Genomic DNA, 26,064 nt, shown 5'->3' with positions numbered 1-26,064 from the left:
ATTGTTAGAGCGTCACATAATATGTCAGTTACTATTATAACTCAGGTGCTATGAATTAGATTATATACCTTGTCTTTGGCTGTTATTAGAGCAAAATGCAGATAATCATGGTGGTGCCAGATAAGCATATTTTCTGAACGATTCGATGTTATACATGTAACTTCAATGCACTTTTATTTTACTTTTTTTTAACATATTACATTATAATATAACATGTTTTCCAATGTATGTAATGCAAACCGGTGACTGAGCTCTGGTGAGTTTAAAGTTGGGGTGGGAAATGAGACCCAATGAGATTCAATTTGTCTACTGTAGCTTTTGAAATCAGTTTCAATTCTTTCAACTTCCTGACCCAAGTCAGGTCACCTTTATCATTCATATCATGCTCGCACGGTAAAGATGAGATCGTCTTTCTCCAGGACCATGGAGCATATTTACATAATACTAGAATAGAAGTTGGAGACAATAAAATATTAAGATGTATACAGTAAAATTCCACGGTACACTATCCACATATGTTCTGGGAATTCAGGAGTCTGATGGATTGGGGGAAAAAAAATGGCCCAATCTGGACATTAGGGCCGGAGTGCTACGGTACCTCCTACCAGAGGGCAAAATGGATCACAGTTTACGTGAGGGGTGCATGGAGTCCTTCACAATGTTGATTGCCTTTTGCCTGCTGTTTCCAAACCCCACTCTGGCTTCCACTGCATTCTTGTGGTGTTACATATATGTTCTTGAAAATGTATAGAACTTTGAAAAGTAAGATGGTGATTATAAGGATTTAGTGAACAAATAATTGAGCCAAATATTGAACAATTGGGATTTCCAAATAATCAGATGCTGGATTATCAGAATTAATATAGGATGAGGTTGTGCAATATAAATAAAGAACTTGAATCTCTGACATTTCAGTATTGGCTAGATTGAGCTTCTCTCATTGAGTTAGTATGGTCGGTTGTCTCAATTACAATAATGGAGGATGACCACTAGGGAATATTAACCAGTATCGGACTCACCTTCAGTTGTATTCTCTGGTATCACTGGGTGCTTCAGACACCCTCTGCCAAGGCAGGCCTATCGCAGACTGATCAGACTTGGGTGTGTGTCCCATATCTGTTTTTCCTAAGTTATTTAGAGTCAAGATAGGATCATGAGCTTGATCTTATAGGACTTTGACTGCCACCAAGGTCTCTGCTCCTGGACTCCACCTGCCTCCATTTATCTGCGGCAGATGGGAGGCTGATCAGTCCTTAGTGAATGCATCCAAATTTCCATGGATTGGACAAGGAAACAGAAAAAAAAACCATTCCAATAATTATTTGTATGAAGAAAAAGCCAGAAGAACTCAATGGGTTGAGATGAATCCTGTTGTAGGGCCTTGACTCAAAATGCTGCCCATCCCTCTGCTTCTACAGATATTTCCTGACCTGCTGAGTTCCTCTTGCAGTTGTAACTTTTGCTTCAGATGATAGTATCTGTAGTTCCTTGTTCTCTTTAATCTTCATTCTTTATCTGGAGGTATTTACTGTTCACTTTCTGTGTAATGTGTCATTCAAAGTTTTCCAGGCACTTTATAATGAAGTAGCAACATGTTATTGATGGGTTACGTGAATAAGGCTTTTTTTAAAATCTCCCTATGGCTGACTACTCACTGAAACCTCTCCCTGCCATTGCTTGGTGCAATCATGTTTGGGTGACAATGAGGTTGCAGTGAATGTAGTTAAAGCCTCCTTCCCAGAGATACCTTGGAGGTTTTTAAAGGAATCATGTCTTGAGGAGTAGCTTTAATAAATTTAGACATATAGCACAGAAAGAAGCCATTTCGGCCCACGAGTCTGTGCTGCCCAATTTATAACACCCCATTAACCTACAACCCCCTCCCCCCAATATGTTTTGAATGGAGGGAGGAAACTGGATCCCCCAGAGAAAACCAGCACAGACACAGGGAGAACTTACAAATTCCTTACAGACAGCACTGGATTCGAACCCTGGTCTGGTCCTGATTGTTAATGCTGTAAATGTGTTTCACTAACTTCTATGCAGTCACTCAAAGCTCTGAGGCATTTTCATTACTTTCTAAGGTCTCTGGTGTTCAGAGATATTTAAAGTCTTGCTATCATTAAAATATTTTAAAAATAATTGAACATAAACTAAATTCAACAGGCTAGGAAATAGTTTCTCTGTGTTTAAGAGTTGGTTGAGGAACTCAACTGACTCAGGATCAAAGGAGCAGTCTCACAATGTAGGGATCCCAGTAGGGATGGCTCTTTCATTGGACAAATCCTGAACTGACATCAATTTCACAGATGGCTGAGGCTTGCTTAGTTGATACATTGGTGACACAAGTGACAGCAGATGCTGGAACCTGCAGTCACTTACCTATGGATATGTAACTCCATATCTTAGAGGAATTTAGTGGGTCAAACAGCATTAGTGAAAGGAAAAGAATTGTTGACTTTTCAGATGGAGCATCTTTCTCAAGATTGAGAATGCAGAGGAGAGATGGGCAGTACAATGTGGTTTGGGTAGGTGGGGTTTGAGGGGAACATTCGGGGATTTGTGAACCAGGAAGGGGGGGGGGGATGAATGACAGACAGATGGGGAGAATGAGGATGGACTTGGGGAACAGAAGCTGATGAATGGCAGGTGCCAGACAAAGGGAGAGGAAGGGGTCAGGGGGGAATAGGTGTGTTATGCAGGGTGAAGCTCAGGATGATGATTGGAAACAAAAGCTACCAGTAGTGGAATCTGATGAGTATAGAATATGATCATTGGTCAAAAATAGAAATTATTTGCATAATGTGAAACAATGGAATGAATTGGACACCAAGGTACAATTTCTGCATTTGTGGTCATCAAAGAATTCTGTACTTGCCATCATAAGTAACTCTGAAACTTTCATCCATTTCAAATGCCATGTGATAAATATTCTACTATTTTAGCAGTTTCAGTTTCTAAAGATCTTCAAAATGTTCAGGCTTTCTTTACTTCATTATATGATGATGTCTTTCACAGATGAAGGAGAGGGCACGTTAAGTGAGAAATAGTGCTAATATGAACCATTTTTAAAATGTTGAGCTTTCATTTTGAAAGATGATTCGTTCTAAATTTGATATGGCTCTGTGTATATGATTTTAATGAATTGTGTTCTATTTTTCTCTGATGTAGGTTAACTGGCTTTCAGATACCTGCGCCTGTGACAAGCACTGGTTCTGTGTTTGCTTTGCGACTTACAAGTGACTTTGCCGTCAGTGCACATGGATTCAAATTATTCTATCAAGGTAAGACAAGGAAAATGTCAATGTGTTCTTCAAAAGAAATAGGCAAGTCACAATGCTTTCAAGTTGTTATACATCTCTTTTCATTCTTGCAATCATATTATCAGTACAACTATTCAATGCTAATTTTCTGTGTGCATCACATGCTGTTGCATTCTGTGTTGAAAACAAAATCTGCAATACTCTTTGTCATTTTATACTCTAAATTGGAATGTGCTTTTGAGGATTTGTGTGTTGTTGTTTCTGCATGTGAATCTTTCCACTGGAAAAATAAAACGTGCACTTGCATATTTAATAGTGCGACTACAAAATCTAACCTGATGGATATTCAGCATGTGGTAATGAGATGTTATTTGTTCTGAAATGTGATGAGCATTAATGGATTATGTAAAGAACTCGCTGGAAGAAGGACTATGTTTCGGCTGCTTTTTCTGCTTATCTTGTGTAGGTATAGAACCAACTGAATTTTACGTTTCAATGTGTTCGAGCACTGTTTGTGATGTTTATTTTCATCAGGGGGGTCTAAGAATTCATGTCAAATCTGCCTGCTTTTCTTAAGTACCTGTGAGTCTTGATCCCTGAAATAGCATATACTCAGGCATTGTATAATGCCATGGATGTGATAAGTTGATCAAGATTGAAAAGAGCAGGGTAACTCTGGGGAAGAGCTCAGACTTCTGATTGAATTCTTCTCATGGATTTGAAGTGTTCCAGTGCTTTATCAAATGTACATGATCAATCCAATCGTAGCTTGAATCATCAGGTTTTTTAATGAGCAGTTGAAGAAAGGATTCAGTATTAGGTCTTCATTGGATGGTCTCTTTTCATGAAGAACAATGCATTTCTTTGGCAAGATTCACCAATCTGTCCTACAGGTATTAGAAAATCAATAATGTTTAAGGCTTTCTAGGGGTTCAACTGATTTGCTTCTATTCAAGGAGTAGCTCTTATTCACTACTTCTACTCAAGCTTGACCAGATTGGCTTTGATGAGACAACTTATTTGTCAAAACTAGGTATTTGGGTATTAACTCATCAAATGGAGATAATTTCATTTTATTTTATTTGTGCTGTTCTCTTTATTCATTTGAGTCAATAACAATTTTTTAAAATTAATTTACCATATAACCTGCTTTTGATGCAATATGGTACTAACAAACAAATCAATAATATGTTTGAGGTCAAAGTGTAAGCAAGTTAGACATTTTCCTGTTGATTCATAGGTATTTAGAACATGTCACGTCCAAAATTGAATTTTAACGTTTTCAACAAGATGAACCATAAGGTTTGTGGCAATATTTCTTCCTTTACATCAAAATGATTTTAGGGGAAACAAATTTAAATTCTTCATGGGCGTGCACTTTTATGTTCTTGAAAACTTTTTCATGATTTTAATAAAGGAACTGATACAGAAAAATAAAATATTTTTTATTGATGTGTTCTTCATTCATTCTTGATAACTTCTATATGAGAATGTATGGATCGATTTTGTAACTGCCCTTTCAAAAGACAAAATCCTGTGAATAATGTGCTCAGGAAATTTGCATAAAGGAGGTTTGCCACAAATATAAAATTTGATATTTTTTTTAATGCATAGTTAATTGCAGAAGTGGATAAGCTGCTCTGTGAAATTCACTTAAATGTTGATGTACTTGGTTTTTATCTGGAAATATTTGCATTCTTTATGTTGGATATACTTCAAAATGTTTGTGTCTATTTCCCATATATTGGGCAAAGTGAAAAAGGTCATTACAAATGATGAAGTGCGATTTTTAAAAATATTCTCATTATTTACCTGCAGAATCTCTTCTCTTTTCAAATCATTCTGTTATTGGTATTCATTATAAACTAAGACACTTGACAGTTGAGTTACAGCAATTGATCAGTAATCTCCTTCATCCTGGCACCAGAGACAAAAGACTGTCCTGGAGAGATGTTTGTGACATCAGAATTGCTGGTCTTTTCTACTAACAATAAAAGCACTGATTATTGTTTCTCTTGCACTCAAATGTACAGCTTAACAACTCTTGATACCATTCCACTGGCTCAAGATTTACTTCGCAGGAGAAGCTTCTTCCTAATAAGTATTCAAAACTCAGGAGTAAACATTCTCTTTTGGGTTTCCTGAATGACTTGCCTGCTTTTTTTTTAATGCCTCTCTGGCAATGGTGAATTCCCTCTCTCTGCACATCCTTCAGACCCCTTTTAAAGTGTGATGTACATGAAATATGAACCCTCATGGATGGGCTGTGGCAATGTCAGCTGTGGCTTAAGCTGCAAAACCTGGAGCTCAAGCTCCTCTAGGTGACTAAGCATTCTGTACCTGGGACTGTCCAACATGGAGCAGACCTCCTGAAGTTCCCACCGAGCACAAGATGTGTACTTCAAAAGTGTGAGGAGTTTTTTTTCTTGCTTGTTTGTATTAGCCAAGGTCACCTAACAGAAATAAATGAACTCCTGCACTTTGTAATCACTTATCTATCTTGCAAAGCCTCTCTCTCATGTTGTTTTCAAACTTTTACTCTTTCCTTCTCTTTCTCCCATGTTATTTTCTGAAATTACTGCAATTGACACCCTTTCATGAATCGGTAGCGTCTTGCATTCTAATATTGAAATGTTTTAAAGCAAGGCAGCCACATCTCAACAGGTTTTTATTTTAATTTACAACAGCCAATTTGGCATTTAGGCAAAATGTGGCACCTATTTAACATGCTAACTGGCGGTGAAGAGGCAAACGGATTCTAAGCAGGAAGCTGCAGTCAAACAGTTCACAGACTGAAATCAGGGCAACAATACATTTTCCTGAATATGAGTACAGATATCAGCTTGGAACACACCAAATGTAATTTGACCTTGTGCTTCCAAGACCCATTCCTCCCACTTCTGTTTCTCAAAACAAGTCTTCTTCAGTTGGATAAATGGAACACAGAACTGTGAATCTGAAGTGTGGTGGTAATTTCTGTTTACACTGCACAATCAGCAAATTATTTAACCAGCAAGGCAAGGACAAACTGAATAACTAATTGCAAACACTGATTTATCCAACCTTGATGGATGGATACCTTGAAAAAATGTATCCATCACATGTTCGTGGGATACTTCATATTAACAATAGTAAAAAGTGTTATTAAATTTCAAGTGTTTGCAGGGCAAGTGTATTTATACTTGATAGGAACTGAGCTGGGCAATCCTTGAAACGGTTCCTTCTTTTCATAATTTGCCACAATTTGCTTTCAAAAACTTGGGTAATTGTTCCTCACTATAGTATGCCAGGTATAAAATTGCTACCTTGTGCTAAACTACTGATGTTGTAATTATAGTTGATAATAATTAATTTGGTTTCTTTTTCATTGCAAAGAATGTGCTGTTTAAGAGGCCAAAAAAAAAGGAGAGAAAAGAAACTAAAAAAGTAAAGGTAGGAAAATAGCTGTGATGAATTCATGTAAAGGAATATTGATAGCAAAATTGACAATGGAGTATAACATGGGAGAATTCTTGCATTATGAGAAGCAAAGGAAAAGTGTATTATTTCAATGGTGAACAATTCAAGAGCTAAGAAATCCAGAGGAGTTTGTGTATCCTGGTACACAAAAAGATCTAGAGTGTTTGTGTCATACCCACATGTTGGAAAACCAAGAATGTGTTATAGTTTATTAGTAGGAGAAATTAATAAAAACCACATTTAGAGCACTAGTGAGAGAACTTGATGTGATGCAAGTAATATTGAAATCCTTTTTAAAGAAAGGTGTTGATACATTGGAAGCATTTCAGAGAAGGTTCACAAAGACTAATATCTGAAATGAACGGCTTATCGGATAAGGAAATTTTAGAGAGGTTCGTTTGTGAAGGGACATGAAATATAAAAGAAAAACCAAGAAGCTGTAAATAGTCAGCCATCATCTATGGAAGGAGAAACTGTTAATATTTCAGATCCAAAGCTGACTGTCAGAAGTGAATTGTATCCTAAATTTGGAGGGGTATCGGATAAGATCTAATGGGGGTCTTTCCAACGTCCGTGAGGAGACTATGCTTCCATTTGTGGGAGAATCTAGAACTCAGATCCTTTGTTTTAAAATAATGTAATCCTCTGTCTTTTAAAGCACAAGAGGCAATTATTTTTTTCTCAGAGGATAAAGAGCATTTAGTACATTCTTCCTCAAAGAGTAAACAATACTTTAGGTCAGAGGTAGATATATTCTCGATAGGCAAGGAAATTAAAGATTACTGTGGGTAAGTAATTATGTGGAGCTGAAGATGTGAGTTTAATAAATACTGGGATGTGACTTCTAAGCTTAATTCAAATGATCGTCGATATGATTGCATCAACCTATGCAAGTGTGTTGGGAATTTTAGAAGTGAATTCGGTGGTTGTGGCAATCTTTCAGAAATCAGTAACTGATTGATCAGCAAACATTTAGAATTATTGTAATAGGTTCCATTTAGTGCAATAATTCAAAATGATCTTTCCTTAGTGTTAATAGGTTGTGTCAATAAATGCCAGGACTTGTGCTTACTGCTGATCCTCTGCTGTCCACTGAACTGAGGGTGTCAGTGACATTAGTTGAGGGAGAGCAAACAGAGATTGCATGCTTTGGAAGAAACGGACAATGGAAGATGGTCATTCACTTGAGGCAAACTGATTTAGATTAGTTGCGGTGATGTTTATCATAAGGTTTCCTGACTGCTCTATTAGTCTGGTGCAATGAGAAAGGAAGATTCAAGGGCATGCTTTCTTGAAGAACATTTGCACTGACTCCTGGGAATCTTAATGGATTTTAAAAAAATGAACTATAAATTTGTTTCCATCAACTATTTTAATTTAAATTATTGCTCATGACAAGAAAATACATTTGACAGTGTAACTCAAGTAATGTTCACATCAATTACAGTATATTTTATAACTTGTTTATCATGTGGGACAACAAAACTATCCACCAGCATAATTCACTCTTTTGCTTAGTTGTGAAAAATTATTTGTTGAATGTTAAATGACTGTACTTTGCGCATATTTTGGCATCAGGATATTTATTATAGAATCAATCCTTCCCTAGTATAACAGATTTGTTTAATGCAATGTTCCACTTTTTAATAGCATCACTTAAATTAGAGTTGGAATAAATACATTTCCTCCATATTTTTTGGAATAAAGACACTTATTTCTCCCTGTGTTCCACAGTTTTAAATTTGTAATCAAACAATTCACATGTGATTAAAGTGCACATTCCAGATTTTATTCAAGGTTATTCGTATACATTTCAGTTTGACCATGTTGAAAATACAGCACTTTTTATACATGGTCCCCTCATTTCAGGGCATCGCAATATTTGAGACATTGCAAAGGTATGTATAATAAAATAGTCATGTTGAGTACTTGGTTGCATGTCTCTTTCATGTAATGACTGCTTGAAGTCTGTGATTCAACGACATCACCAGATGCTGATGCTCTGCCAGGCATCTACTGCAGCCATCTTCAGCTCTGCTTATTTCGGGGGTTTGGCCTTGTGTATTCTCTTCAACATATGGAAGGCATGCTCAATTGGATTTAGACTGAATGACTGACTTGGCCATTCAAGAATTTTCCATTTTCTAGCTTTGAAAAACTCTTTTGTTGCTTTAGCGGTATGTCTAGGATCATTGTATTGCTGTAGGATGAAGCACCATCCAGTGAGTGTAGGAGGATTTACTCAAAATTGAGTAGATAGGTGTTTCTATAAACCTTAATTTATTTTACTACTCCCATCAGCAGTTACATCATCAATGAAGATATGTGCACCAGTACTTGTGGCAGCCATACATGCCCAGGTCATAACACCCCCACCACCATGTTTCACAGAAGAGGTGGTATGCTTTGGTCCTTGGGCAGTTCCTTTACATCTCCGCATTTTGCCCTTGCCATCACTCTGATGCAGGTTAATCTTGGTCTCATCTATCCACAAGACCTTATTCCAGAAATCTCCAGGCTTTTTTTTAAATACCTCTTGCCAAACTGAAATCTGGCCATCCTGTTTCTGTGGTGAACTATTGTTTTGCATCTTGCAATGTAACTTCTGAATTACTCTTCATGAAATCTTCTGCGGATAATAGAAATTGACACATCCACACCTGCCTCCAGAAGGATGCGCTCTTTCTTCTTAATGATATTCCATACAGTTGATTTTTAGTAATCCTATGATTTGGGTGATGCCTTTCTGTTTTATTCTTGTTTTTTTCAGCCTCTTAATGGCTTCTTTAACTTTCATTGGTGGAACTCTGATCCTCCTATTGAAACACAATGCTGGAGAAACTCAGCAGGTCAAACAGTATACGTTGTCTTTCTTCTTTGGCTTGGCTTCGCGGACGAAGATTTATGGAGGGGGTAAAAGTCCACGTCAGCTGCAGGCTCGTTTGTGGCTGACAAGTCCGATGCGGGACAGGCAGATACGGTTGCAGCGGCTGCAGAGGAAAATTGGTTGGTTGGGGTTGGGTGTTGGGTTTTTCCTCCTTTGTCTTTTGTCAGTGAGGTGGGCTCTGCGGTCTTCTTCAAAGGAGGTTGCTGCCCGCCAAACTGTGAGGCGCCAAGATGCACGGTTTGAGGCGATATCAGCCTACTGGCGGTGGTCAATGTGGCAGGCACCAAGAGATTTCTTTAGGCAGTCCTTGTACCTTTTCTTTGGTGCACCTCTGTCACGGTGGCCAGTGGAGAGCTCGCCATATAACACGATCTTGGGAAGGCGATGGTCCTCCATTCTGGAGACGTGACCCACCCAGCGCAGCTGGATCTTCAGCAGCGTGGACTCGATGCTGTCGACCTCTGCCATCTGGAGTACTTCGACATTAGGGATGAAAGCGCTCCAGTGGATGTTGAGGATGGAGCAGAGACAACGCTGGTGGAAGCGTTCTAGGAGCCGTAGGTGATGCCGGTAGAGGACCCATGATTCGGAGCCGAACAGGAGTGTGGGTATGACAACGGCTCTGTATATGCTTATCTTTGTGAGGTTTTTCAGTTGGTTGTTTTTCCAGACTCTTTTGTGTAGTCTTCCAAAGGCGCTATTTGCCTTGGCGAGTCTGTTGTCTATCTCATTGTCGATCCTTGCATCTGATGAAATGGTGCAGCCGAGATAGGTAAACTGGTTGACCGTTTTGAGTTTTGTGTGCCCGATGGAAATGTGGGGGGGCTGGTAGTCATGGTGGGGAGCTGGCTGATGGAGGACCTCAGTTTTCTTCAGGCTGACTTCCAGGCCAAATATTTTGGCAGTTTCCGCAAAGCAGGACGTCAAGCGCTGAAGAGCTGGCGTTGTATAGCAAAGATAAAGATAGATACTAACATTTCAGGCTTGATCCATTCAACACGATATGACATAATGTGCTGCCCCAACAAAATGCTGGGGAAGCAGAGGCAGAGGGCCTGCAGACTTTTGTGTTTTACCTCTTCATGTTGAAAAATGGCAACTACAGGCTCCAAATGTGATCAAAAGCTTAGAAGTTAGGGGGGGGGGGAGGGGAAAACAGTGGCAGAGTGTGATGGCATAGGTACAGGAGGTGAAACCCGTACTCTCCCAGGGATTTAATCTAAATACCCGAATTAAAAATAATTTTTGGAAAAAATTAATTATTTTAAAATCTTTGGAAGGTACCAAGACAAAAATTGCTATGGTCGGTAAAGGGAAGAAAGCAGCTCGAGTGAGGAAAATCTAGAAATGAAGATGATGGAAGAAAAAAAAGCCTACCTCGAAGTTGGAGCTGGAGGCTCAAATTCTGAAGACTCTCAGGTCAGTTAAATCGATCTCTGAATCCATGCGCCCAACATCAGCACCACCTCCCAGGGAGCTGGGGAAGATAGTGCTGGAGTCAGACCCATCTCTCTGGAGGAATATGAGGAAGTTCTGTGCAGGTATCATGGAGAACACCTGCACATATATGGAGAGGAGGAGAGAGCCCTGGAATGGAGACTCAATAGTGCCACAACTGGTGATGCTGGCAGATGAGTGGAAGTGCAGCTGGAGAAAAGCTGTCAGATTCTTCACAATCATTATTTGGCAGAGAACAAGAAGATGAAGGAGAGCATCAAAATTCAGAAGAAATGGAATGTAAAGGAGTGGTAAGAGTCCTTCCAAAGGATAAAAGACAAAGTTCAGAAATTTAAAAAAATAAATTAATGGTGGAGTGATTTGATAAATTACAAGATAATATGCAGACTATGCAGTTAATGTAAATGACATTAGATTTGATTGAAAAATGTGGATTCTGATATTGTTAAAGTTAAAGGGAGAGTTAAGAAGGTTGAATTTGACATGAAAATTGTAAAAAATTAGGTGGAATTTTGCATGGAAAGGGTGGAGAATTCAGACATGCTTTGGGAAAAGCAGAAGAAAGCAGTGATGGAAAGAATGGCTATATTGGAAAACCATAGTAGACATAATGTCAAGACTGTGGACCTTAAGGAAGATACTGAAGAAAATGAGAACACTGGACTTTTTTGAAAAATGGATTCCTAAAGTTTTGGGAGAAGAGAATTTTCCAAATGGGATTGAATTAGAAAGAGTCAATAGCGCATTAAGGAAGAAAACCGCTGGCACCCTAACCACCTAGACCAGTATTGATTAAGTGCCTTCGCTATCAAGACAGGGGAAAAAAAATTAAGACTGGAAATTGAGAGGGCAAGACAACAAGCTGGACCTCTGGTGATTGGTGGAAATAAAGTTGTGTTTTTTCTGGATTTGAGTAGAAATGTGTAGAGAAGGAAAAACTTGAATTCAGCAAAAGTAATTTTGGAAAAACGGTTATAGATCTAGTTTTCGATTTTTAGCAATGTTGAAGGTGTTTTTCCAAATGATCTTCCAAAAATTTTGAAGATGAAAGAGAAGCAAGGTTTTGTGCTGAATCTCTTCCTTGGATTATGGAGGAAATTCAGAAAAGTTTAGAAGGTTCTAGTCCTGGTTGAGAAAAGATCTGCAGATACAGATTTCACTGAAGGGAACTGCACCACTTCAAGTTGTAAGCCATGAACAAGGACCGTATAGTGATTTGAAGGAAAAAACTTTGTCAATCATGAAAATATATTTGATGTTTTTTAAGAAACTGTCCTTTTTTGATTTAAATTGTGAGAAAATTTTCCCCAGGTTGGGGGTGGGGGTGGGGGAGAGGGATCAGTCTACTTGTTTGTTTCAACCATTATGTGCCTTTTTGTGTCTACTGCCACAATTTATATAGTAGAGAGGGGTAGTGCTGTTTGCTATAATCAGCATTTTTTAGGGGGTATTTTTATGTTTTTTACTGTTTCTTTTTTTTCTCCTTTGGGACAGAGTGTTTAGCAGGAGTTCATTGTTTTAGGAAAAAGGGACCTGGAAGATTTAGATGGGGAGAGACAGGATTTTAAGATAACGGATAAGGCTAATGATTTAATTTTTTTTTAAATTTCAATGTTAGCGGGCTTAACAGTATGATCAAAAGGAAGAGAATATTAGCTTATATTAAAAATTGAAAATGGATATTGCTTTTATAGAAGAAACAAACTTGACAGAGAAAGAACATTTAAAATTAAAGAGGGATTGGATAGGTCAAGTCGCAGCTTCATCTTTTAACTTCAAAGGTCGAGGAATAGTAATTTTAATTAAGAAAGCATTACTGGTGAAAATTCAAGAGATTATAATGGATATGTTATAGTTATAGTTCATTGTCAAATTTATAATGTAATCTGGACACTGATGAGTATTTATGCACCAAATATTGATGAGAATTTTATAAAAGAAACTTGCTTACATTGAGCAGAATCACATGAAAAGATATTAATAGGAGTGAATTTTAACTTTTGTTGAGATCCAATATCAATGTCAGTAGTAAGAATGAAAGCAGCTAAGAGGACACTAAAGCTGATGAAAGAATTACATTTAATAGATATATGGCAGAGGTTGAATCCTACAGAAATGGATTATTCATATTATTCTTATAAACATTATTCTTATTCAAGAATTGATTTTTTTTTCCTGATATCAGCACATTTCCAAGAAAGAAATAAATGTTTAAAATACAAGGCAAGAATTTTATGTGATCATTCTCCTCTATTAACATTTTCAATATATTTGGAGGTTTAACTCTATCTTGTTAAAAGATAGTGGATTTTTGTGATTTTATAAAAGAACAAATCCAATTGTTCTTTGAAATAAATATTAATTCTATGGAAAATAAATTTATTTTCTAAGATGCATTTAAAGCATACTTAAGAGGACAAATAATGTTATTCTGCTAATTAAAAAAAAGACTATATGAAAGAGACTAACCAATTGGAGCAAGAAATGGATAATTTGGAAAAAGAGATACAGAAGAAAGCTACTGAAGAAATCTTTAATTAATAAGAAACTTTGATATAATACTATTCAAACAGTCAGAACAAAAAAAAAATAATTCTAAGAACTAAACAGATATTATGAATTTGGAGAAAAAGTACATAAGGTGTTAGCAAGGCAGTTAAAAGCAGAACAGATGTCTGGAACAATAAATGTGGTTACAAAGAAATCTGGAGTAATTACATATAAGTCTCAGGAGATAAATGATTCTTTTAAGGATTTTTATATGGAATTATATCAATTGAAATCAGTTCAAGATGAGAATAAGGTAAGTAGATTTTTATCTCACATAAATTTACCTAGTTCACATGATCAAGAAGAAATCATTAAAATTGTGATTTCACAGTAAGAGAAATTATGAATGTAATGAATTCCTTTCAAAGCCATAAATTGCCAGGAGAAGATGGATTCCCAGTGGAGTTTTATAAGAAATTTATGGATCTTTGGATACCTCCTTTTCTAGAGGTATTAAATCAAGCAGTACAAATTAAATCTCTGCTGAATTCCTTTTCATATAGCAATTATTACCATGTAACTGAAGAAAGATAGAGATCTGTTGAAACCAACATCATACATACCAATTTTATTGTTAAATCTAGATTAAAAGATACTAGCTAAAATGTTACCAAATAGACTGTTAAAATATTTACTGAAATTAATACATCCGGATCAAACGGGTTTTGTTAAGATTTGGAAAGCTGCAGATAATGTTGAAAGATTGATTAGTTTAATACAATAGGTTCAGAAGAGAGGAGGTTTGAGTATAGCTGTAGCTTTAGATGTAGAAAAAAGCTTTTGATAGATTAGTATGGCATTTCTTGTTTGGAGTTTTGGAAACATAAATTAGGATCAATATTAGAGAGTGGGCTAAAATATTATAAGGAACCTCGTGCAAATTTTGTGACTAATGGTCAGATTTCAATGAAATTTTATTTAACTAGATCAAGTAGACAGAGGAATCCATTTGAAGTGCCAGTTGATGAAGTAGACAAAGACGATGTGGTCAAACAATAATCATGGCTTTTATTAGCAGAAACTCATGGTACAATAATGAAAGACAATAGATGCATATACAGTTATACCCAAGGGGATTGTCCTTAACAGTAGAGATAATGCACAGCCAATGTTAGCAAGGTTCACCAGAGGGGAGACAGGCAGCTTGGTAGACATTCACCACAGACTTCACCCCCCCACCCCCCCATCGGCAGAAGAAGGTTTAAATTCAAAAGAACAGCTGCTAGGAAAGACTGAGGCAAGTGATACATGATACCATATTTGGCCTTGAGAGATTCCAACAGCCAAAATACGCCAGAATCCAGCAGGCAATCGAAATATAATGAGATGTTTTATGAATATGTCAGCCTATCAGGTTGTTTATGAATTCTGGTGATTTGTCTCAAAACAGATGGCTCCTTTGCAACCTTGGGAATTGGTACAAGTCCTGGGTCTGTAGTGTGGGAAGGACTGGCTTCTGGACCCACTCCAGAATCTCCAGCGTGAGGCAGTGGAGCCTCAGCATGGCCATCTGAAAGCTTACTAGGGGTCACAGGCTGGGGGGGCGAGTCCAACCTCTCAGGCTCCCTCTGAGTAGGGGTGCGAGGAAGGGGCGAACGAGGTGAGGCCACATCTCTTAGGGGTACAGTGTCAGTACTCCCATCTGGGAATTTAACATGAGCGTAGTTGGGGTTAGTATGCAGTAGCTGAACTGGTTGGATTAGGGGGTCTGTTTTACGCGCCCAAGCATGGCTCTTCAGCAGCACGGTTCCAGGCTCCGATAAACAGGCTGGCCAGTCCATCACAGTTCCTGATTTCCTAGGAAAGGCAAACATACGTTGATGAGGTGTTTGATTTGTTGCAGTACACAATAAAGTCCAAATAGAATGTAATACCTCAGGCAGCAACCGGGTAACAGGGTTACCATGTTTTTTTTAAAGCAAAATTAACTGTCTTCCAGACTGTAGCATTAGCCCTTTCAATCTGCCCATTGCCCTGCGGGTTGTAGCTTGTGATAAGGCTGGTGGCAATACCCTTTCATAGCAAGGCTCGCCGCAGTTCAGTCATGAATACTGAGCCTCTATCTGTATGAATGTAATTGGGAAAACCAAAAATGCTGAAAATTCGGTCAAGTGACTTAATGACAAACGCTGACGAGATGTCAGGGCAGGGTATCGCAAAGGGAAACCTGGAATATTCGTCAATTACAGTAAGGAAATGTACATTTTTGTTGTTGGAAGGTAACGGTCCTTTAAAATCTAAGCTAATCCTCTCAAAAGGTTGGGTTGCCTTGATGAGAGTGGCCTCCAGAGCTTTGAAGTATTGCAGTTTGCATTCTGTGCAAACAGGACAGCTTTTAGTCATTTTCCTGACTTCTTCCAGAGAGTAAGGAAGGTTGTTAGCCCTTACGTAGTGGAAGAATCTCGTGACTCCTGGGTGGCACAGTCTGCTATGGATCTCTTTTAGCCCCTCCAGCTGAGCACCAGCAGCAGATCGTGACAATGCGTCAGAGGGATCATTTAACTTGCCCGGTCTGTACTGGATCTCATAATTAGAAGTTGAGAGTTCTATTCGCCAGCGTGCCATCTTATCGTTCTTGATTTTACTTTTGTGTTTAGTACTGAACATGTAGGCTGCAGATTTCTGATCGGGGACCAGAGTAAATTTTCTGCCGGCTAGAAAGTGTCTCCAGTAGCAAACAGCTTCAACAATAGCCTGGACTTCTTTTTCAATGGCAGGATATTTAAGTTCAGGTCCGTGTAATGTGCGGGAGAAGAATGCCCTTTTGATTAAGGGCATTCTTAAGGATTAAGGGCATTCTTAATCCTTAAGGATTAAGGGTTCCTGCTAAGGCACAATCCTTGGCATCAGTTTCCACTTGGAATGGGACATCCTCGTCAATGGATGAGAGTGCAGCTTTGGCAATATCAGGTTTAATTCTCTCAAAAGCCTTCAAGGCCATTGGAGAGAGAGGAAATGATTTAGTGTCAAACAGAGGGTGTGCCTTTGTGGCATAGTCCTGAACCCATTTGCATTAGTAGGAAAAGAATCCCATACACCTTTTAAAGGCTCTTACTGAGTTTGGGGGTGGTAACTTCTTAAGGCGGGCCATTCTTTCCAGGTCGGGGTGTATTTTGCCCTTTCGGACAATGTAGCCCAGAATGGGTAGCTCTGTCGCGTTGAACACACATTTGACCTCATTAAATGTAAGGTTGAGTTCTTTAGCTGTTGCTAAAAATTTCTTTAAGTTGTTGTCGTGCTCAACCTGCGTTTTCCCACAGATAGTGACATTATTCAGATAGGGAAACGTACCCTGTAACTCATACGTCCTAACAATCTTATCCATTTCCCTCTGAAACACTGACACACCATTAGTGACTCCAAAAGGTATCCTTTTAAACTGGTATAACCCCCCATCAACCTCAAAGGCTGTATAAGGTCATTCCTTTTTTTTAATGGGGATTTGGTGGTAAGTTGCTTTGAGGTCGATAGTGGAGTACACTTTGCATTGCGCTATCTGATTAATCATTTCATTGATGCGTGGCAGGGGTTAGGCATCCAGGTTAGTGTAATGGTTGATTGTCTGGCTGTAGTCAATAGCCAGTCATTTCTTAGTGTGATTTTTTACAACTACCACCTGGGCTCGCCACTGACTCTTACTGGGTTCAATTACTCCCTCTTTAAGCAATCTCTGGGTCTCCGCTTTCATAAACTCATTATCCTCTTTGCTGTAAGAATGGGTCTTAGTGGCAATCGGCCAACACTCACGGGTTAAATCACTGGGAAGGAGCTTTGATCTTTAAAGTGGACAGACCGCAGTAACTAGCGCGGGGGATAGTAAGTGTGTGTAGTGGCCCACCAAAATTTAACACTACACTTTTCATCTGAGATTGACTATATAATCCCAGTACCACAGGGGCACAGAGCTCCAGCATAATAAAGAGCCACAGATCAGCCAAGCAATGTCCCTGCAAATTTAAAGTAACTTTACACTTGACCCGTACAGTTTTTGTAAGTTCACTACAAGCCATCGATATCTTTCGGTTCACTGGATATCTCCGCAAATTTTAAGGCTCTGGCAACTCTCTTGTGAATGTAGCTGTCAGCACTCCCCAAGTCTATTGGACAATCAAGAGTCTCACCATTCATCTCCCCCTTCATAGTCGACCATTCCAGTCTGTAATATCCCCCAAGCTTTGGAGTCAATTGAGCTATCACAGGGGATCTCACCTCACCGTCACTTGAAGTCGATTCAGCCTGCTTGCTTGAAGATTCCCCCTTTTCACAGTTGTCTTCCATTCCTGCAGCTCCAGGATGCATTTTCTTGGTGCTTCCCTTCTTCTTATCAGTGGGAGTACTTCTCACCTTACACAAAGTGGCCAAGTTTCCCACAATAGCTGCAGGTAGCAAATCGAGCCAGGTACTTCTGTCTGGGGTGCCAGCTCTCAGCACAGAAGTAGCATTTTTCAGGAGTTTGCCTTTTTCTTTCCTTTGGGATTCCAGCACTCTTGGATGTTTCCTTTTTAGTTTCTAGCATTTCACTAGACTGCATGGCACTTCTCAGTGTTTTGGCTAGAGTGACTGCCTGGTCATAGGTTAAGGGCTCCATCTCCAGCAGCCTCTGTCAGATGTAATGGAGTCAATCCCATTGACTAAAGCATCCAGCTTCAAGGCATTGCGGCATTGTTGCACATTGACTACCCTGACATCATATTCATTTGCCATTGAGTCGAGAGCCAGTGCATAGGCAGCATCACTTTCCCCGGGTTTCTGGCATCTAGTCAGCAACTAGTGTCGAGCAAGCACCACATTCTGTGGCACTGCATAGTAAGCAGTCAGACGTTCCCGGGGTATAGCCAGAGTGGTAGCTCCTTGCGTTACGGCGAAAAGGACCTCATCCAGCAGAGAGTTCAGGTGGCCCCACTGTATCGCCTCATCAACCACATTGTTTCGAGCCATGTAGTAATTGAAACAAGCAATCCATTGGTTGAAAATTTCTTTGGCCCTTGGGGCAGACTGGTCGATTATCAGCCACTCTGGCTTGAGTGTTGCATCCATTTCTGCTAATAAAATTGAAGTGCCAGTTGATGAAGTAGATGAAGACGATATGGTCGAACAATAATCATGGGTTTTATTAGCAGAAACTCATGGTAAAATAATGAAAGACACTAGATGCATATACAGTTATACCCAAGGGGAGTGTCCTTAACAGTAGAGATAATGCACAGCCAATGTTAGTACAGCAAGGCTCACCAGAGGGGAGACAGGTAGCTTGGCAGACATTCACCACACCATGATCACCAGCTTTATTTATTTTAGCAATTAACTGTAATCTGAATTAATAAAAAATCTGAAGATTTCTGGTATAAAGATTAATCAAGAAGAATATAAAATAAATTTATTTTCAGGTGAGGCTTTGATTTATTTAACAGGTCAGTTAAAAGTTAGATTAAAAGAATATGGAGAAGTGTCAGGTTATAAAATTAATTGAGATAAAAGAAAAATTAAGCTGCTCGTTAAAGGGAAATATGCACAGTATAAAAAAAATACATTGATTTTGGATGACAAGATATACGCATAAAATATTTAGGTTTTTGAGTAGATTCAGAATTTAAAAAAAAAATTAAATTAAATTATTTAACATTATTTAAAAAATTAGAGAAGATTTAGAAGGATGGGATGTATTGCCTATTACGTTGATAGGTAGGGTAAATTGTATTAAGATTGTTACAAGATCAAACCAGCAACCACAAAGAAGGCATATCACACAGGGTTAAAGATGAACAATTACTTTATTAACAAAAATTCACCTTGAAACTTTAATTCAAAATTCCCCCTTTTATAAGAGTGCCCACTGGTTACTATGCAAATTTCTATAACACTGTAAAACTAATAAATTTCCCAGCCTAAAAATAACATACGTAATCAAAGTCTAACCTACACTTCCAACCAGCCCACAGAAAAACATAGGCACAAAGCACACAAGACTCACAAAACTTAGATCTCAACTGAAGCAAAGATCATAAACAAAATTCAGTTTGTTTGGTAAACTGAAACCAAAAGAGAGAGGAACAACTGGCTTGGTCCTTATCCTTCTGGCTACCTTCGGAATGTTCATCCTTTTTGGAATCCCAACATTCTAAACTGTCCTCCAGACCATGACTCATGCTCCATAGCATGGCACCATGGTGTATCATCCAAGTCCAGAAATATCTTTCATTTTCTGCACATGCTCAGTCTGTCTCCCACTCTCTCAACAGTCCATCTTCATCTTGCCTTTCTAAGGCAAACTGTCACTTTTTAACATAAAACCACACAACACATAGGCCAATACACAACACAGAACTCTGTAACAAGATGAATATCTTTCCTAGAATACAATTTTTTTTCAATTGATTCCAATTGATATTCCACAATTTTTTAAAATAATTAAATGCTTATGTAGAAAATTTTTATGGAAAGGAAAAATGGCATGAGTATCATTAGAAAAATTAACATAGAAATATGATCTGGGAGGTTTGAAGCTCCCCATTTTTAAGAAATATTAAAAATCTGCTCAACTGTGGTTTATTAATGCAACATATGACCCAGAAAATATTCCAACTTGGGTAAATAAGTAAATCAGTAAAATAGGGGAAACAAACCCTCAAGACTTTATTTATAAACAGAATGGGGGAATGTTAATAGCAAGGAAGGAAACTTTTAAAACATTTATTGGTATTATTGAATAAAGTTGATAAAGTAGTAGGAGGATCTGGTCAGATGTCCAGAAAAACACTGCTATTTTGAAATAGATTTATTCCTTTTTCTATGGGGAATCGATATCTAAAGATTTGGAAACAGCGTGGCATTAATAAGATTGGGTATTGTTTTGAGAGAGGTAAATTTATTATGTTTAATAGAATGATGAAAAATTTACTATATCTGAAAATACTAGATTATGTTATTATCAACTTCATATTTTTTTATGAGAAATGTTTGGTCAAGATTGTCACCAGAAACAGAAATAGAGACATTGTTCTATCATGGGGATAAAAAGAAATTTATTTCAGTCTTGTACAAATTATTACAAAATAAAGCAAACAAAAAAAATGAGGAATTCATAAATCAAGGCTAAGATGGGAATTAGATTTGAATATACAAATAGATGAGAGAAAATGGATTGATACATGTAAAGAAGTTATGAAAAGTACCTGCACAATAAATGTGAGATACAGACTGGTTTAAAGCAATTTTATTCAACAGCTATATCTGACATCTCAAAAGATAAATAAATTGAATCAGATTTACTCAAATTTATGTTTTAGATGTTGTTAGGTCTGCTTTGTTCATGAATGAGTGAGTCAGACACCAGACTGAGTCGAAATCAAGGTTCTTTGTTCTTTATTACCGGATTGTAACACTTGCAACTAACAGTGTTAGTTGGAGAAGGCGCATTCTGCCGTTATCAGCAAGTGGTGTTTTTTTATACCTCAGGATACGTACTTAGTAAATTATCATACCATTACATTGTCCAATGAATAAACTGTTGCTATCCTTCTCTGTTAGTCTGCTGCACATCATTCTTGTTAATGCAAAGCTTATCTTGAGTGTACAAGGTCACATCTGCATTCTGTTACTCCTTAGGACTGGGTGACTCCTTCTCCGGTCCCATCTCATGATGTTTTTACCTTACAATGTGAACAAGAAGTTTGTACTTGTCTGCATTCTGCTTGGCAATATTCTAAAGTTATACCTTTTTGGTAGAAAATAGGTAATTTTTTAAAACAAATAACCAGGATTAAATTCCCACAGGATCCATTGTTATTTCTATTCGGAAATGTTGAAGGTAAATTAAAACTGAACATTTATCAAGTTAAATTTATGCAAATTGCATTAACTCTCGCTAGAAAATATGTAACCATATCTTAGAAATCAGATATAAATTTGGGAATGGAAAGATGGCATGCTGAGGCTTGGAGTTGTATACCACTTGAAAAAAATAATTTAAGTGAAAAAAATTATATATTTTTTTGAAAATATGAAGCCCATATTTACAAAAGTCAGGTTTAAATATTTGTGAATTTTTGATATTTTATTTATTCTAAGGTATCTCTCTCTCTATACATGAAGAACTCTGGTCCCTCTATTCTTTCTTCTTTCAGTAGGGGATTAATATGGGATTGTCGGCGGGGGGGTGGGGGATTCTGGGGAGATCATATTTCTTTATTTCTTTTTTTAAATGCCACATGCATTGGGATTTGAATTATATACTTGTAAAATGAACTAATCTATTCTGGCTTTAAATCTATAAATAAAATATTTTTTTTAAAGTTTAGAAGCAAGGCAAGCCCCCTATACCTGCACCAATGAAGCAATTAAGAACACCTGAGTAATCTCAAATACCTGTTAAGACAAATATCCCAAACATTATGGTGCCCTGAAATGAGGGGACTATATATAAAAAGTGCTGTAATTTCTACATGGTCAAACCAAAATGTATACAAAAAACCTTGAATAAAATCTGGAATGTGAATAATTTGATAACAAATTTAAAACTGTGGAGCACAGGGGCAAATAAAGGAAAAAAATGTCTTTGTTCCAAACAATATCCAGGAAAATGTCAAAATCTATGTAAACACACACACACCTCTTGACTCTAAGTGTGGTAAGTTCCGAGTGATCAAGGTGTCCTAGTACATGAATCACAAAAAGCTACCAGGCAGGTCCAACAATTGGATTAAGGAGTCAAATGACATTTTAGCATTTGCTACAAAGCAGTTGAAATTTAAGAAGATTGAGGGGTGCACATGGTGTTGGTGAGGCAGCACCTGGAATACTGAGAATGGTTTTGATTATTTTCCTTTTCCCAAACAAAAGATACTTTAACATTGGATATAGTTTTAAGGAGATTCAACAAGCTAATTTCTGCATGAGAGGATTGTCCTATTAAGAGAGGCTAGACAATTGGGGTTGTATACCTCAGAGTTTACATGTAATATTCTGAGGGGGTTTGACAGGGGTCAATGTGGAGATGTTTCCATCATTGGGAGAGATGCAAAGAATGGGACACATAAATATCCGGTGATGTGCTCAGAAATTTCCTGACAGCTTTGTTTGAATTCCTCAAAGATAACAACAGAGCTATGAATATTAGAGGCTTTTTTTTTAAATCTGAGAATGTGTTTCCTCACTCTTTCACATCCCCTTCAACTCCAATATAATAACACAAAATATTACAGAAAATCAGAATTGGTTCCTGCTGGTTTTCCAAGGAAGTAGACACCTTGTGCATTCCATTTATTCATGGCTGCTGGTAGAGCATAAGCTGCAAACTGAAGCCAATAATGAGCAATGATAATATACTCAACATGATCAATAAACAGCCCGGCTCCATCTCACTTACTGCATTTTCTTCAAAGGTCACTTTTTGCCAAAACTTTACATGAACTGTCAATTCATCTTGTCACTTTCCCATTATCATAATCACTTTCTGTGCACAAATTCATGTAAAGCAAGCATTTTACTCAGCCAAAAAAAAAGATGACCACCCTTCCTTAACAAGGTGACATGGTCCCTGAAGAATCAAGATGTGATGGGTTGCATGAATCTTCATGCTCTTAGCACCAGAACCATCACATACATCAAAGGGAAAGAATATTCTTGCCACAAGAGCAACTCGCTTTAAGTCAACAACAGGGAATGATACAAAGGAATGCATACTTCCTTAATTCCCATAACAGTGTATTTGTTTCAAGGCTAATTATTTCAGCATTCACAATATAGAAAGCAAGCCTTCAATTGGTTCCTGGAAGATCAACCTCACTCAACCAGGTAATTACCCAATTAATGTGTGAAAACAGGCTGGCCAGGCAGCAGAAAAAAAACCAGGGCAGGTGGCATCTGTATCATCATCAATCACGATGGTGCACAAACGTGATGGTCATGTCCAAGTCCAGGTTGCCCTGACAAAAATCATCTAGCGATCTAATGCTGCCATTGCATTTGCCGAGGGAGTTCACCACCATCATTCTGGTTGCAGTGTACATTGTGCCTCAGGCTAACATCAAGCTAGCACTAGAGGGACTGAGCACTTTGATGAGCAGCCATGAGACTGCACCTCCAGATGCCTTCCCAATCATTGTAGGGGACCTCAATTAGGCCAACCTGAAGAAGTCTCTAACAGACTACCACCAGGAGACCCGAGGAGCCAACACACTCAACCACTGTTACACCACCATGAAGGACACCTACCAAGCCATACCATGACCTCACATCAGGAAGTCTGATCATTCTACTCCTGGTATGTATACAGAGACTGAGGACGATAGCATAAGTGGTGAAGACAATAAGAGTATGGTCAAAAGAGGCGAAGGAGTGTCTGCAGGATTTCTTTTAATCGGTGGACTGGACCAGATTCAAGGACTCCTCCTCAGACCTGAATGAATGTGCAACATGCATCACAGACTTGTATGGATGAGTATGTGCCCACACACACATACTGGGAGTTCCCAAACCAGAAGCCTTCAGTGAATCAAAAGATTTGCAATCTGCTGAGAGCAAGAACAAGGGTGTTTAAGGCCAGTAATCCAAACCTCAACAGGAAGTCCAGGTGCAACCGATGGAAGGCTATCTTCGTAACAAAGAAGCAATTCCGGTAGGAGGCTGGATTCAGAGTCAATTACATGCCAGCTATGGCAGGGATTGAAGGCAATTACATCCCACGAGGTGAGGGAAAACTCCATGAATAGCTGTGATGTTTCAATACCTAATAAGATGAATATGTTCAAGACTGGCTTTTAGAAGGAGAACTCAGTGCCTTTGAGAATCCCTGCAAAGGCTCAGGACTCTGACAATTTTCTCTGAGGTGAACATCAGAACATCATTCAAGAAGGTGAACCCTCACAAGGTGTCAGGCCCTGATGGCATACTTGGCAAGGTACTGGAAATCTGTTCCAACCAACTAACCGGAATGTTCACGGACATTTCCGATCTCTCTCTGCTCTCTTTCATCGTTGCTGTGGGAGGTTCCCATCAGCTTCAAAAGGGCATCAATCATCCCAGTGCCCAAGAAGGACACCACAAGATTCCAAAGGCATAGATACCCTGATTTTCATGGAAATTAGCAATCTGGTTAAGAAGAGAGAGGTGCATAGCATGTATAGGCAACAAGGGGAAAATGAGTACTAGAAAATTAAAGAAAATACTTCAGAAGCAAATCAGGAAGTCAGAAAGAAGACGAGGTTACTTTGGTAGATAACATGAAGGTAAACATGAAGGGTTTCTACAAGTATGTTAAGAGTAAAAGGATAGTAAGGGACAAAATTGGTCCGCTAGAAGATCAGAGTAGTCAGGAGATTGGGGAGATCTTAAACAGTTATTTTGCAAATTTCCAGTAACATTTTGCCTTCCATTTTTGCTGCACTTTTCTGCTCTGTGAAGTTTTTTCTCACCTTCTCAATGAAAATGTTCTTCAGTTGCTCTGTGACATCTTGACCCTATAGTACCAGGGAGCCAAAATGCCATGTTAGAACCGCAAAAGCAAAATTTGAAACCTGTCTCTGCTTTCTTATCCACTAAATCCCTAACATCTAACTTGATTTTTCCCCAACCATCCTTCCCTCTCTCCACAACTGATATCCTTGATATGAGCCTTGACTCTACCTCTGCACCGACGTGCTGCTCAACCTGCTGAGTTCCACTGCAGATTGTGTTTTGCTCCAGATTCTACCACCACATGCACTGTCTTGTGTAAATCCCAGAACTTTTTCTCCCATTTGTATTCAGAAATGTATGCTGATTTGGAGAGAAGAATGGCCTCAGGGAATTCTTGGTGTCTGCCTCCCACAATCATTCTCTCAAAGCACAACCAGGATTCCATGCGCTGTTGCTTGAAAAAGAGAACTTGCTTTGTGAAAATCACAAAGAGGCCTGAATCATCTTCTTCCATTGGGTCCTCTTCCTCTGCCATATTTGAAAGATGAAGGCAAGTTGGAATGGATTTCAGGGGTTGGTTTTGGAGTAATTTAAATTTATATGAAAACTTATTTGTGGTGCTGTATTAGTGAGTTCAGTATATTAATTTTTCAAGCTGAAGCTGCAACTGTCAAACTCTGATCAAAGTTTATTGACCTGCTATGTTAAGATGTTCCTTCCTTCATAGATTTAGCAAAAAACTGTTGCGCTTTTCTGACATTTTCTGTTTTATATTTTGGACTTCCTGCATCTGCAGTTTTCCTTCTTAATATTATCAACTCGTTGGTCTCACTTCTGGGAGATCTGCTCTTTGTTATGAAGGGCGAACCTTGGAGAATGACCATATGATGCCACAAACCCTTGGGAGTATGAGCTATTTTTGCCTTTCAAATCATTTGTCATTAAGAAACTGTTGCTCTTAGAGGGGCGTCACAGTTAATGGTTAGCACAATGCTATTACAGTGGCAGCAAATCAGGTTCAAATCTGGCACTCTCTGAAAGGAGTTGATACAT

The 26,064-nt window shown here is 38.4% G+C and overlaps 1 protein-coding gene across 1 annotated transcript in view; it reads left to right on the top strand.

The window, feature by feature from the left end:
• LOC138753096 (CUB and sushi domain-containing protein 3-like) overlaps positions 1-26,064 on the top strand; it is a 691,055-nt gene that overhangs the window by 179,796 nt on the left and 485,195 nt on the right. Inside the window, exon 3 of the mRNA XM_069915685.1 lies at positions 3,172-3,284. Within this exon, the coding sequence (XP_069771786.1) occupies positions 3,172-3,284 (113 nt within the window). The remainder of the gene's footprint in view (positions 1-3,171; positions 3,285-26,064) is intronic.

The sequence above is a fragment of the Narcine bancroftii genome, chromosome 2 (assembly GCF_036971445.1).
Source record: "Narcine bancroftii isolate sNarBan1 chromosome 2, sNarBan1.hap1, whole genome shotgun sequence".
Taxonomy (NCBI): Eukaryota; Metazoa; Chordata; class Chondrichthyes; order Torpediniformes; family Narcinidae; genus Narcine; species Narcine bancroftii.
This window is presented reverse-complemented; position numbering and strand designations above follow the sequence as displayed.